The 15,988-nt window shown below is 46.4% G+C and overlaps 1 protein-coding gene across 1 annotated transcript in view; it reads left to right on the top strand.

The window, feature by feature from the left end:
* The window catches only part of DOK3 (docking protein 3), a 123,701-nt gene extending 107,918 nt beyond the window's left edge, over positions 1–15,783 (top strand). The window contains exons 4-5 of the mRNA XM_078652764.1: positions 9,813–9,985; positions 11,238–15,783. Coding sequence (XP_078508890.1) covers positions 9,813–9,985; positions 11,238–12,257 — 1,193 coding nt within the window. The 3' untranslated portion in view covers positions 12,258–15,783. The remainder of the gene's footprint in view (positions 1–9,812; positions 9,986–11,237) is intronic.
* Positions 15,784–15,988: the final 205 nt, after the last annotated feature.

Below are 15,988 nucleotides of genomic sequence, written 5' to 3'. Positions count from 1 at the left end.
GCAAATGGGTGGCGAGTAATGTATTGCTGTTCTACATGTCTTTTGCGTGCTGTCCCAGTGCCCCTCATTTCATGTTATGAAGCGCAATCTAACCATAGTGTCTGCTCGTCAGGGGTTCAAAGGCGCACTCTCCAGGTTTGCTGGTGCAAAGGGCTTGCAGCAGTCGGGGCTGGCTGAGATCATGCTGCATGGCTGCATGGCTGTGTAAACAAAGAAAGCAGAACTCCCTACTCCCAAACCAAGGGAAGCAGAGCAACATCTAACTGACCAAACAAGCAACACACTTTCCCATTGGTGGGGATCTCCTTACCGTATATCAGTGTACACAACTGCCCTCGATGGGAGTAACCTGGATTGGCTGACTTACCATGGTTAACTTGTCTATAGACCGAAGACATCAGGTTACTAACCCATTCCTTCTTAATCATGGAATTGGGACTAAGATTCACCTAGAATAGTTCCACCTGGCCTATTGTTCAGTCAAATCATGCCCAAGTGACAGTCAGGCAAGGGGGGACAGGCAGTCTGGTATGTTCTCCATCCTCAGGGGGCAGACAGGCACGTGCACCCATGTTCCAGTGGGGTTGGTAGGGGATCTCCACACAGCACCCCCCTTACCTTACCTCCAGTGAGTTCAAACTATATTATATCCTCAGTCTGTGGCCTGACCTCTGGCAGGCTCAACAAAGCAGCAATCCCCGTTGAGGCACTGGCATCTACCTCAGACAGCATTTCATCGAGAATCCTGTCTGATGGGGGGGCGTCGCTCTGCCCATATGCTGGTTGCAGTCGACAGTGTCTGCATCTGTTTCGCTCGGGCCTTGGCTGGGTTTGGGGCACCAGTGACTCCTGTGTCCCCAGCTCCATGTTTTGGCAGTGTTGTCTGCCTATTTGGCAATGAGATTTGTACCACCATTGTTCCACCCATTCCCATGCACTTGCAGGCTCAGTGAAAAAGTAGCTGGATCTGATCACCATTACGTTCAACTTGGCTGGGAATAACAATGAGTAAGCCAGGCCAACCGACCATAGTCTTTTCCTCACTCCCAGGAACAAGGCCTTGCATCATTGTACTGCTAGGGTGTCATTCGGGAATAGAAATATGCGTGCATTCTCATGCACAATAGGGCCTGTGGTGCGTGCTGCTTGTAGTATGGTTTCTTTATCTTTGTAGTTCATCAATCTGTCCATGACTGGCCTAGGGGGTGCCCCCAGCAGTGGCTTCCTTGATGGTACTCGGTGGGCCCGTTCCACCAAGTAATGATATGAAAGCCCCATGGGCGATACTGTTTGTGCCAACCACATTAAAAAAAACGTCACTGGGTCCGAGCCCTCGGCACCCTCAGGAAAGACAACGATGAGGATATTGTTGTGGTGTGACTGACCCTTAGAATCTTCTGCCCTGCTTTCAAGTTTTTGGACTTTATCTGTGAGGCTCTTGACCCTTACCTCCAGATCTGACACTGTGGGTCAGAGAGTATCTTGTGAGCTTTTGGCCTGTGTGACCCGAGCAGTGAACTTCCTATTGTCATCTTGTAGCAGGCCTAGTTCCACTGACACAGCATCAACTCCGCCTCTCAAATCTTGCCCGGTCTCGGCAATGGTGGCTAGGATTTTGTCCAATTGAGCATCCGCTAGCTCTGCCATGGGTCCTTCCTGCGACAACACCCTGCTGTCTGAATCGTGGGCTCCAGAATCTGGACACCCCACGGGGTAGGAGCCATCTACCCCTAGTTTTCCCATGTGGAACCCATGTGAATTGTCTTCCGTTCATTAGCTCTTCTTGACCTGTAGGGGTTCCAGACAGGCAGACAAATAGGTGAATCACTTTGGTGCCTCTGGTCTCTGCCTTTCAAGGACCTGCCTGTCCCCTGGACTAAACTCTGGTATTGGTCACCTGGGCGGCACGTGCAGTCCGGGCCACTGGAAGCTCTGCTGCCTGTGGTTCCCCAGTGGGGCCTGCGCAGACTAGAAAATCCCTGTCAAGTAGATTGGCTCGTGGCTATTCTGGAGTTATGTGTAATTAACAAAATGGGGGAGGGAGAGGAAGAAGTGGATTCTGTCTCCCCTGGCAATATGTATAAACAAAAAGAATCCACTAGGATAGTGTCAGTGATCCCTACAATGGTGGGGAGCAACCAGTGTTGTTTAAATACCCCTCACACACCAAAAGGCCCCTTGGTGTCATGCTTCATCATCGGGGTCTTCGCAAACCTCTACGGAATGCGGCGTGCTGCGACTCACGACTACGTAGGAGCACTGAAGGTGAACTATGTGTTGGTGTGTGTGGAGTAATAGTGTGTGAGTGGTGAGGTGAAAGTGTTTTACTCCACACACACCAACACATAGTTCACCTTCAGTGCTCCTACGTAGTCGTGAGTCGCAGCACGCCGCATTCCGTAGAGGTTTGCGAAGACCCCGATGATGAAGTATGACACCAAGGGGCCTTTTGGTGTGTGAGGGGTATTTAAACAACACTGGTTGCTCCCCACCATTGTAGGGATCACCGACACTATCCTAGTGGATTCTTTTTGTTTATACATATTGCCAGGGGAGACAGAATCCACTTCTTCCTCTCCCTCCCCCCTTTTGTTAATTACTTGTTCTGGACAGCGCACAGCTGTGGGAGCCCCTCCCAACAAACTTGGACACATATAGATTTTCGACACACACCACATTTAACATTTTACTTATCGTCCTCCTCAACTTCACCAGTATGGAGGATGAACATGGGCTAACATTCAGTGAGGATGACATTGAAAGGATTTTGGCGGAAGAAAATCCCTTTGAAGGATTAAGTACTAACGATCCAGGCCCAGCGGTAGGAGACTGGGATGAATTAACAAACGTACGGAAGGTACAGATCAGAGCTGCCCTACATGGTCTTCTGATGAGGGAATATTTAAGGAACACGATGGCCCCTCAGGGCTTAATAGTAAAAAATGAACCATTCATCTTCCAAGAAGATCTCACGTTCAAAAAGGCTTGGTCGTTAATTTCCTGGCACTGTACCAGAGACTGGTTGGTACTGATAGTACAAACTGCTAGTCGGAAGTCCCAAGAATTAAAAACTGAGATACAAAGACTAGAAGTCCAACTAAAAGCCTTTATTTCACCAGCTGACCTAAAGAAAGGTCTGGAAGAGATTAACAAACAAATGTCTGACTTTGAGGCGACATTGAAACAGAGCAAATTTAACAAGTTAAAGAAAGATAAGGACCGGTTCACAGCAGAGTGGGCTTATCCTTACACAAAAGCAGACTATGTGGCTAGTGGCAACACTAGTGATGCTGACAGCGCCAGTTCAGATGGAAGCTCCACTAGCACAAACTCAGGTGGTTTCCGAAACAAAAGACAACAAAGGGGTGGTTACCGCCAGCAGAGAACGCAATTCCCACGCCAAAGAGGGTGGAGAGGTTTCCAAGGACCTCCACAGTTCAACCCCTTCCAGGGCCAGTACCAGTTCCCTCAGTTTCAATATGGCCCCCCACCAATGGGACCAATGTACCCACAATGGGGAGAAGACCCGACCACTGTACAACAAAATCAACAGCCTTTTTTATCATGGGGCCCAGGAACCAACAGAGGCAGGAACAGGAGAGGGAACAATGTCACCTGGCAACCGGGGGTCGAGACAGACCCCAGGGTACACACCAGGAGTATGACAGTGAGCCGAGCGTCAACGAGCAAGAGAGGGACCTAGTCATCAATATATCTCCTTGGCCGTTAACTAATATGCAGAGACAAGTACTCAACAAAGGCTTAGGGTATGTCCCTACAAATAAACCGGACACGTTTCGCTTACACAAAGAGGTTCAGGACTTTGTAAGGACTATTAAGTTGAGAGCATTTTTTTATAATCAGGAACTTACCCATGAACCATCTGATACTGGCTTAAAACCTAAGTGGTCTTTCACGCCACTGGACAATCAACTTCCGGTTGAAGTCCTGGCTTTTGAAAAAGCCGTTATGCTCGAATTAGGGAAAATAAACACCAACCAAAGAGTATTCCAGAATATGAGTAGACAGGAAAATGAGGCAATAAGGGAACTTTCACAAAACAAACAAATCATTATAAAACCTGCGGACAAGGGCGGTGCAGTGGTTATTCAGACAACCGATGCATACGACCAAGAATGTAGAAGACTCCTTTCGGATAGGAGAAACTACCAGATTCTTGAAGAGGACCCCACAGAGTCCATACGTATCCAAATAGGTGTAATGACTGAAGAAGCCCTTGCCCACGACTGGCTCTCGAAAAAGGAGGTCGATTTTCTGACGCAAAAAAACCCTTGAAAACCTTACTTTTACACAATACCGAAGGTTCACAAAAACCGACAAAGTCCTCCTGGTCGCCCCATTGTGTCCGGCATTTCGTCCATACTTGAACCTTTATCCAAATTCGCTGATGCCTTAGGGACACAAAAGCAGTTCTTCAGGTGTTACAAAATCAACCGTTCAACCCAGACTCCCAAATACTACTGAGCCTCGATGTGGAGAGCCTTTACACCAGTCTCCCACACGATGAAACCCTCCTCATCATTGAGGAGGTATTGCATACCAAACAATGGAACTATCATACTCCACAAGGAGTAGTGATGGAATGTATCTCTATAGCACTCACCAGAAACTTTTTCGAGTATGAGGGTACTCTGTACCTACAACGTCACGGAACGAGTATGGGAAGCACATTCGCGTCGAGCCTAGTAGGTCTATATGTACACCACTTGGAAACTACCAAAATCCTCCATCCCAGCAATCCGTTCAGGACCAAAATCCTCACCTGGAGGCGCTATATCGATGACGTCTTGGTCATCTGGGCAGGGAATGACCAATCGGTCATAGACTTTATGCATTGGATCAACAATCAGAATGCTTTTCTGAAGTTTACCCACCAAATGTCCAATGAATCAATGGTGTTCCTGGATTTGAACATCTACCATGAGGCAGGATACCTAAAAACTGAAACACATTTTAAACCCACAGCTAGGAATTGCCTCCTTAGGTACGACAGTTTCCATCCACGTCACCTAAGAGAGAACTTACCATACGGTCAATTCCTACGCTTACGCCGCAATTGTAGCGATGTGGGAAAATATAAATCCCAAGCACAAGATCTGAGTAAAAAACTGCAACAGAGAAGGTATCCCGATAGAATCATAAAGCAAGCGATGAAAAGGGCCCGCAATAACAACCGGGAAGCCCTCCTAGAAGACAACACTCAAAAGGAAAAGACAGAAAACAGAACAGTCTGTTTGACAACATACAGTTCAGTTTCCAACCAGGTCTCTAAGCTGTTAAATAAACATTGGCGGATTTTGACAAGTGGCACTCTAGATCTAGAAAAACCTTTATTCGCTCACAGGAGAGGAAGGAACTTGAAAGACATTCTGGTACATACCAGACCTCGCACCAATGTGGTTCAACAAACCAGATTACAAGGTCTTCATGGACACCATCCATGTGGCAAATGTAATAACTGCCACCTGACTAAGAAGAGTCTTACTCTCTCCTTCAAAAACGGCACCAAGTGGGAACAACGAGCATTCACGAACTGCAACAGTGGGAATGTTGTATACCTGATTACATGCCCATGTGGGAAAGAATATGTGGGTATGACAACACGTGCTGTAAAAACGAGAACATAAAAGCAATGTAAGGTGCAAAAAACAAACTACAAAAATGGCAGCACATTTTTTGGAGGCTCAGCACTGTGTGAATGAAATACACTGGACTGTGATTGAGCAACTGCCGTCAGATATGGGCCTTTTTGAAAAAGAACAAAGGTGGGTGTTCCATTTAGGCACAGACATCACAGGATTAAATGACTCCATTCCATGGAGCCAATTGCGATGATAGCCCACAAGTGACTGGCATACTATCTTTGAACATTACCAATCCAGAGTGAATTTTCCCACTTCGAGCATTTTTCCTAAACTGTTCTGAATAGACAACATCCCCATTCATTATAGAGGTCTTCCTGCTCTATATATAATCCTGTCTTTAAAGAAATAGCCCCAGCAATGATGATAAGATCGATGTACTCCCCACACACGCATGCGCGAGCGCCTGCAAGCTGTACAGAAACGCGCAGACGATTTGCAGACACTACCGCTTCGCGCATGCGCTTGCGTTTAGTGTCATTTCTCCGCATGTGTGTTCTGAACAACAGACACACCCACCATCCTGTCTTTAAAGAAATAGCCCCAGCAATGATGATAAGATCGATGCACTGCCAACACACGCATGCGCGAGCGCCTGCAAGCTGTACAGATACGCGCAGACGATCTGCAGACACTACCGCTTCGCGCCTGCGCGAGCGGTTAATGTCATTTCTCCGCACGTGTGTTCTGAACAACAGACACACCCACCAAGCGCACGCAGAACCGGATCCTAACTCAAGGACTATGTCCTTGTTTGGGCCGATTCCGTTTTCAATTAGGTGGCAATCAGAACCTCTTGAGGAACTATAAAAGGGGTCTGTTTCTCAGTGAACCGACACTTCGTCGGAGCCGCGTTGAGGGGATGAGAGCCTACCTGGCCATGCTGTAACCGTGAGTGTGATGGTGTAGGGTGTGACTATGTGTATCTGTTCCGGGAACAAATATTTTAGATCCAAAAACTCAGTTCCTTTAACACCCCACAGGTTGCTACATTGAGCAGAACAGAGAACCCCCAATACCACGCATTTGGCTCATGAGGCTACTTAGCCCTTAACTATAAGTAAGCAATGTATATATGTTGACAATTGTGTGATACTAAATCCGTTTCTTTCATCTTACGGAATCAAATGGAGACCTTCAGAAACAATTAATGTGTGTCCTAGTCTATATGTTTGTCCGTATTTTTCTTTTTCTTTCTCTTTTTTAGGGTTCCTGGACCTTATTTTTGGTTCGACGTTACCCTTCTGTGTATTAAAACAATTTTTCTTGAACATGTGTCTTGATTTTAGAACTTATGTTTGATATGACTTTTTGTTTATTCACAGGTTCTGTATATCGCCAATTGGGCGCAACTGACTTTTTCTTAAAAACAGATAGGTACATTTCACTATATATATTTTTGTAGAGCACACTTTAACATCTACATACACATGTGAGTAAGGTGAGGATAAGTCTTCAACTCCGAAACATGTCGACGCACTTTTGAGGTTGACTTACCATAATCAGTAAAAACAACCTCGCCTGCACTTTTTTAATGATACCAGCCGAGGATTTAATAAAAAATTGTTTTGTTTTTCTCCTACGAGCCAGGTATTTTTTAACAAACACTTTCACCTCACCACTCACACACTATTACTCCACACACACCAACACATAGTTCACCTTCAGTGCTCCTACGTAGTCGTGAGTCGCAGCACGCCGCATTCCGTAGAGGTTTGCGAAGACCCTGATGATGAAGCATGACACCAAGGGGCCTTTTGGTGTGTGAGGGCTATTTAAACAACACTGGTTGCTCCCCACCATTGTAGGGATCACCGACACTATCCTAATGGATTCTTTTTGTTTATACATATTCTGGGGTTATACCCTTCTGACCCCTGGCCTCGCGAAGATAACTACACATATACCATGAGGGGGGCACCAGAAGTCCCTTTGCATCCGTAATCATGGGTCCGGTGTGGAGCAACCCACCGCGTCTGGCATTTTGCCATCCAACGCACACTTCTGTCTCCACAAGGGTCAAAGCAGTACAGGTGGGACGTGTGACCTCTGCCTTCTATGGTTCTCAATCAGTTCCGGGCCTGCTGGAACACCCTATTATGCCCATTCCTCAGGGACCCACCTCTCCCCTTGTGCCTCTGCATGGCTTAGGCGCAGTCTCGGCCGGCATTACTCACGGGTGTGGGGTGGGTGTGGGGGTCGCGTGGTGGGGGTAATTGAAAAATATTTTTTTGACTTACCTTACCGGGTCCCGTGCCGCCACCGCTCAAGGCCGGGTCCCATGTTTTCCTGCTGCTTTTCTGCTCTCCTGCCTCCAGCAGGAACAGGCAGCCTCCCTCCCCTCCCGTAAGCCAATCACAAAGCTGCAATGGTGGCATTGTGATTGGTGAGGACAGCGCCCAGCCGGGCGCCTATGGGGAGGCCATTTTCTCTCTGTAGGATGCATGCAGTCTACATAGAGAAAATGCGGAGTGTGCATGACTGGTTTGGTCGGCCCCAGAGAACAGTCAGAGGCCACAGCATTGGGCAAGCCACTCCTCTCAGACCTGCGTACTCGCCTGCCCCCAACCAGGCATACCGTTCTGCTTTCTAGCAACGCAAGAAGCAGAAATCTAAACTGGTATTTAAATTTGCCATTTTATGTTTCTGCTTCTCGCACTGCGAGAAAGCAGTGGGGTGACGCTCCTCCGCCCTAATGGAGGAGCCGCCCATGCTTAGGGGGCAATGAGTAGTCTGGTAGCATCTCTGACTCAAGGAAGCATTCTCTAGTGGAAAGGGACAGACTCCCACACACTAAGGACTCTGGTAATGAGGGTCTTGGCTCATGTGGGCGAATCAGAGGGGGTATAGGCCAAGGCAGCCTGCCCACCTGCTGCTTCGCATATCGGGCAGCCCCACCATCGAGTTCTGACGTTTTTTGGCCAGGGCTGCTCCCCTCTGGCTTCTTCACCAACCAGAGGAGCATCCTCCCTCCTAACCAGACCCCACTCCTAGTGAGAGGTACACAGTACCTGGGAGAAGTCTGCTTGCCAGGAGCTCGTCACTGGCCATCTTCCATGCAGTGAAGCATGCCACCAGCTGCGGTATTCTTCACCCACAGTCATTCATATCCTCTGCGGGCTGCCTCCGACCATCCTCAATGCTTCCTTCGGCCTGTCAGCCATGCCAGTGCAGCCGGAGCAGACCGCAAATCACATCACCTCCTGGGGGCTGGTGGGGAAGGGGTTGGCCTCCATGAATCAGCACCCTCAGGAAAAGAAGTTGTGGCAGAATGTCAGAGTGGACCACCGGTACAAATGTTGTGGCCCTCCAGGGTCCACTCTTTCCACCTACTTGTACGCTTGTGGGCCTCAAAGCTTAAGGCAAATGCACAGTGTTTTGCCGCTTTCAACCAACTTTTTAGCCAGCAAAGACGGCTCCATGCATGTTGCACATCCCTCACTTCATGATACTCTGCAGTCAATACAGAGTTGGCGGGGATGGTGGTGGATGATGCTGGATCGTGGGTCATCCAAACGGAGCGATTCCAAATCCCGTCCGCCATCTCGCGGCAGATGGCCACGTCCTCTAGGAAGAGTTTGGAAAGAGTTGTTTGGGAGTTCATAGTAGTAAAAGAAGTTTGGGATGAGTCAGAGAGAGGAGTTAGGGGATTTTGGGTGAGCAATAGGATGAGTCATAGAGTGGGGATTTAAATGAGGCTTGGGTAGATTAGTTAACTTTTTCCTATTTTTTCTGAATAGTGGGGGGAAAATATATAAATATGTATATATGCTGGACCTTTATTTACACAGGCCACACATTATGTGAAGGTTTCTTAGATATGTTTCCTGTCACATCACTTGTAGATCTACCCCCACCTTTTCATCTCACTTTTAGCACTGATAGTAATGTTATACATTTTTTTACTGCAGCTCACTGGAGCCCTCCTACTGCCCTAGGGAGAGATACTCCAATTTTACCAGGACCGCAGACCATATGTTCCCCATTGCTTCAATGAGCAGGGGAAGGTTTGAGCTGGGCGAGGTCATGGTATGGGCTACAATTCTGATAACAACTTCCGGACTGAGATCCACATTCACTGTTGGACGGGTAGGGGCTTTGTTGATTGATGCACAGCTGTAACATGTCCTTTTCTTGTTTCCTTCACAGTATGTGAATTCCAGGTGAAGGTCCAGCAAACTGAAGCCTCTGAAAGATGTCAGCTCCATGGACGGTACTGGCTGGAGCTCACCCCGACCGCCCTCCAACTCAAGGAGGACAAGTCAAGGAAAGTGCTCTATGCCTGGCCGTATCACCTTCTGCGCAAAATTGGAGGAGATGAGGTACCTTCAAGGCGCTTTAGGTGGGCTACAAAATGTACTAATGGTGGTTGATCTACAGAAAGACATCAAGTGTGGGACGTTACACATGTCTGGCTCTAACTCACTCCTAGACGTCAGTTTCCAGTTTCCTTGTAGGCCTCAACAAATCCAAGATCACGCAATAAGGATGCTACAAACCAATGGAGGAAATTAAAACCTTATTCCCCGTCCTAATAAACAACAGAGTGTCTAATGGGATAGGCACAGTCATCTATGGAAAAAAGATAGTGATTGGAGGGGGCAGGGAGGTGCACTGCACTACACACTGCATCTGGCTTAACAACTGGACATCTATGACAGTAAGCTCCTTTACGCACGCAGATTTCTTGATGTGGGTAATGCTCCTTCCAGCAGAAATCTATTCTACATAGTACTTATCCCAAAACTTTGCAATAGAACAGGGGGGCATAAAGTTGCATATTCTTTGCATAATTATCGATTTTCTTTGTATTGATCTGTCCGTTGTACAAAAAGGGAAACCCATTACAGATTTTGTTTCTACTTCTATTTCACTCTAAATTTGATCAGATTATTTTCCGTGAAATTTGTTGGCTAATGTTCCAATTCGTATAACGTACATTTAAGTTCTTTAGATGCTCCTGTGGTTAAATGCCCAAATTCATCTGAATAAACCAAGGAACCCAAAGGTCTGGGATTGTCTTGTAACAATTAATTTATACAGCTGCTCTGACACCAAAATCCTCCAGAAAACAGGTCGGTTTTCTTTGAAATGATAATTTCTCACTGGGATCTTCCAGCTGCTGGAACAATATATGACTTTCAGTGAGATCTCTCATGAGTGAGGCTTTCCTGAAGAGAAGGCACTGCCTGACCCTGACTGGGACGTCTTCAAATTGATCAGAGAGTGAAAAACCCATGTTACTTATTTGGATAGTTGGCAACATTTGAGTGCATGTTCTTGTTTGTCTGCATCCTTCTCTCGTACATCTGAGAGAAAGAACCCAGCTTCGGAAGGTATATGAGCGCTACGTGAGCCAGTGGAGGGAATAGTTACACACACTGGGGCTTATATACAAGTCACTTTCCCCCATGTTAAAAGAGATACACCAGTGGCGCAAGGGGCTTGCAAATAAGCTGCACAGTATTTGCAGCAAGGGAGGGAGCTAGAGAGGGGAGAAGAGTGCTTCGCTGGTGTAGTCTCACAGTCATAGCCGTTGCTGTCTCTAATCACTCACTGTCTCTTCTGTCATAGGCTGCCTTCTACATCGAGTCCGGCCGCCGCTGTCCATCCGGAGAGGGCCTCTTCATGTTTCGAAGCAGTCAGGGTTGTGAGATCCATAACCTTGTTACCTCTAAGATCAAGCGCCAGCAAGACATCACTCATGATGCCACCTTCCCTGCAAGTCCCATCTTTGAGACCATCGCTCCCATTGACTACTACTGCTCCGGCTCCTGGGGGCTGCCTCGGGGAGACACGGGGCTGAGAAGGCAGGCCCTGGAGGAGAAGCTTGTGGATCTGAGCTTCTCTGGAGAAATGGAAGATGCCTACCATATGCTGGACATTTCTGGGGCCTCCGGTCTCCTAACAGACACTTTTGCACCTGGCCCTGCAGCCAAAACTGATGCGGGACATGAGGACCCTCTTTATGCTGTGGTCAGTAAGGTGAAGAGCCCAGTTCCAGGCCAAGAAATGACACAGGAGCCAGATTCTTCTAACCCTGAGGAGAAACTACAGGTTTCTGATCCACTTTATGAGAACCACAGCATCCTCTGGCTTACCCGGTCAACAGCTTTTCCGGTGCCAAAACCAAAGGACCTAAAACCAAGTTCTCTTGACCAAGAATGGATTCCACCAGTCTTGGACCATTTCTATGACAACCCTGACACCTTAGAAGTGTCACAGCTCCCACGGGAACTGCCAGATCCCACACAACACACCAACATTCTGAATTGGGTCAAACCTACCAATTGCAACATCCACACAATGGACCATCAAGGTCACCCAAACCCCATAATAGGAGCCACCACCACTGAGAGAGAGTCCGTGCTTGTCACACCAACAGAGGACGATGCGGGGCAAGGTGATGTGCAGAATAAGAAAGGGGATGGTAGTGAAGGAACTACGGCGAGGCCCCCAAAGAACATTGTTAACAGCTCTTTCAAAAACAGGCTGACCACCCTGCTGACTCGAGAATTGTTTCCCAAGGAAGCCACAACAAGCGGTTTCACATTTCCAACAAATAATATAGGTCCCAAGAGGAGATTTCTGTAACTAAGAGAGAGAGACATCTGGACACCAATTGTAAGTTGATCCCAATAGCGCATGAAAATCAGATCGTGGCCAATGTATGCCTCACAAACTCTTGAGCATATATGTGCATCGTCAAGGGCAGTCACGTGTTCACATGTTCTCGCTTGCGCACATCTGATCCAGCCATAGCTTGCATACCCTCCTCATTTGAGGCCTTCAACATCTTTTGCAGCAGTCGAAAGCCTGCAAATACTTTGATGGGGTGGACCTGTTAGCAGACTCACTGTACCTCAGATAAGTGACCAACTGCAATGAACATTAATTCGAATGCTTCTTGCACACGCAGGTTTTGACCTTATTAGAGAGTAGATGATTCTGGGCGTGAGTCGCCAAGGAGAAGGAATATGTTGCTTTGGTTTCTACACAGCTCAGAGCTATGGAGTCGGCTAAGAGCCCAAAATACAAGATATCCACAGTTAGCACAACCTGTGTCATCACAGCAAGAAATTGGGTAGGGCAATTATAGGATCAGTTTGAATGGTCATCTTTTCTTTTTTGTTGCTATTTTTTCAGCCATTTTGAAATTCTATGTTGTCACTCAAAATTAGCGTTTACCACAGGCTAAGGTTGGCGTTCCTATCATGTGTAGCACAACAGTGCTAGATTCAACCGACATGACATTCTCTGAGAGTCACTCAAGTGTACCTTGTACTGCTGTTGCAGTGATGCCAACAAGTGTAGGCGTTGTGCACCAAAAACAGCTTTCATGCTAATTTACACGCGTTCATCTGTGTTTATGGCTATATGAGAGAAGCACTGTAACCAGTTCCCCATTTCTCATCTTGTAGATTAATTACATCATGTGTTTTGGCAATGAACAAGCAAGCATTCTGGACAATGTAAAAGGGCATGGTGCCAATATTAAATTTGTCCCGGTAGTTGTAGAAAATAAAAAAAAAGTTAAAAAAAAAAGGTATTCAATTTCAGAAAGAATATAAAAAAAGACGTAACATGGTCTCTATAGGTAAATAATGTACTCAAAAAGTGTACGTGCGTGCAGGGTGAAGCGACGCAGTTCTCAAGTGAGTGACAAGCGCTCAAAAAGCAATGTGATGAAGGATTTCAGTTGAATGATGGCTCCCACATACACTGTAATATAATGAAGTTCATATTCATATATTAGTGTACTGTACACTTGTCCCAAATCATATTATGACAGCCCAAGACAATATACCCATACAAACATTATTCGTTCAAATAATCCACAGAAGGAACCTTTGTCCTCATGTATGTGTCTGCCCGACTTTTTGTGGCTATCAAGCCTGTCCCATTTATCAGTTCATATGGCTTTAACTGTGTTTATGTTGTGACTGCTCTCTGTTGTCCAGGCACATCACACCTAGAGGAAATGCCTGGAAGAACATAAAAAGTGTCTGGGCAAGCCTGCCACACCCTAAGCAAAATGAAGAGATGTTTTTGTGGTGCGATACTTGAACTTGAAGATCACCGCAGTAGTTATGGAAGTTATCTGAATTTTGAAGTTGACTCAGAATTTGAACTGACAGGGGTCAGTTCTGATAATATGACTCAAATTCAGTGTCAGTTAAATAGGTAATGTATCAGTGTTCCTTTAAAACTGAAGTTACTGTTATCTGTAAATGTAATTGGTAATGCGGTGTTACCTTAGGAATTAAAGTGCCAGTTTGGAAATTGGCCACAGAGATTCCAGTACCTCTAGGTCCAGGTTGTTATTTCTCATTCCAGAGGCAGAACTCTGAGAATCCACAGATAGATCGGGGAGGGGACAATAGGAAGAATTGTAGATTTTAGCTCCCTCCCTGGTTATCCCTGCACCAAATTCTTGATAATTCAAAACGAGGACCTAATAGAATTTTAATGATGTGATTTGCGTAACATGTAGATTACAGATTTGACTACCAGTGGAGTCGACTCAGACTTTCATCCTGTTATTGCTAACATGATCGCGTTGGGTTATTTTAATTAGTGTGGTAAAAAGACCGAGATACGTGAATGTGACCATCTGTCCGGTATGATGAAGGTATTTTATTGATGTTCTTCAGAGTGATGCAGAAATATCTTCCAGGGCTGCAGTCATATTGACCACAGTTGAGGCTAGCGTTTAATAACTTTGCTGTAGGTTTTGTGGAACCCTGACACAATTCTGGGGGATCACAGCCTGTAGATTGTCCACCTCCCCACTTTCTTGCAAGCCAAGGCCAGTTTGGAGCAAGGGCTGAATGCACAGAAGTAGTGTTTGTTGGGCAAGTGGGTGGTCTGTGTTTTAAACGAGCCAGGATCTGTCCGGGTTAGCTGGAAGATTGGACGAGTATCCAGCCCACGCATGGCCCTTATTGGCGGAAGCTTACAGAAAGCTTTTATTTCCTGGACATCCAGCCTAGGATTTTCTTTGAATGCAGGATTGTTATCTCTTTATCCCATTATGTTAGAGCAGGATTGCAAGTCCCAGAACTCAAAGACAAGCCTGAAGGGGATGAGCTACTATGCTATGGAAGCTGGAAACTTCAGAGCACCAGAGCTTCACCACTCTGGCGGACAGGGACCCTCGCTTACTTCAAACAGGTCTAGGTTTGCCCCATGCCCCGTGTTGACCTGGGAGTGGTGGTGCCGGTGCATAGAATCCCCCAAAATTTTGTTTATATACAAAGAGTTGTATCAATGCAAGCCATGGTGTAGGTGAAAGTGGCTACTGTAATACCATCTTCTCTGTTCTTCCCAAAAACCCTAATTCTCAGCCTCCAACGACTTCAGAAGTAGACAATCACACTGTTCCTTCAACTTTGCCCGTGAGACCACATCATACCTACCCTTGAAGCACTCCACTGGCTCCCAGGTGATGCCAAGATCAGGCGTAAGGTCTTGTACTCTGCCCACCAGTCATGTTGGAGCAACGTCCTTATTTACCTGCAGAAACTGGCACTTCAGTGCACCTGCACCATAGTGTCCATTCAGGGTCTGGCCTCTTGGATCAACCAACTCTTACTCAGGAGGACAAAGCACGAAGGAAGATCATTGGCCACTCAGGGACACAGACCTCAGACAGAGGCAGAGTTCCAGACCTAACTCCATGTAGTTCGGGAACCTTTTGAAAACAGAACTATGAGACTCGACTTTAAGTGAACTCATCACAGATCAGGGTTCATGATGGAAGCACTTAAGACAGGGACTGTAACACACCCAACTGGATCCTAACACCCAGAGTTTACCACACTGCTGTTATTTTCACCACTCACTAAAAACTAGTTTTGACCTCGGACAAACACCAGCTTGTCATTTTGTCAGAACACACTCATCGTGCCCGAATGTCAGCTTTTGTTTCAGCAAATAAATGTATTTGTGCACTAACATCAGCTTGTCGTTTTCTTAAAATACATATATGTTGACGCCAAAAAAACCAGCTGTTTATGTTTACTAAGTAAACTCGCTTGTTCTCAAATATCAGCTTTCGTTTTCTGAGAATACACTCTTCGTCCCCGAATGTCAACTTTACTTTGATAAATAAATTACTTTGCCCAACAACATCCGCTTATCGTTTTCTTTAAAGACATAAATGCAGACACCAAAAACTAGACCAAAAAACTGTTGTTTATGTTTCCAGAGTAAATTCATTTGTTCGGAAAACATCAGTTTTTCGTTTACTGGAAAGCACAGGAATGTGTAAAGTCGGGTCCCACCTTGGTAAGAAATCACGGACACCGGGGGACTTTGTAAGT

This window comes from Lissotriton helveticus, chromosome 7, assembly GCF_964261635.1.
Source record: "Lissotriton helveticus chromosome 7, aLisHel1.1, whole genome shotgun sequence".
NCBI lineage: Eukaryota > Metazoa > Chordata > Amphibia > Caudata > Salamandridae > Lissotriton > Lissotriton helveticus.
Note: the sequence above shows the minus strand (reverse complement) of the source record. Positions and strands in the feature narration are given on the sequence as shown.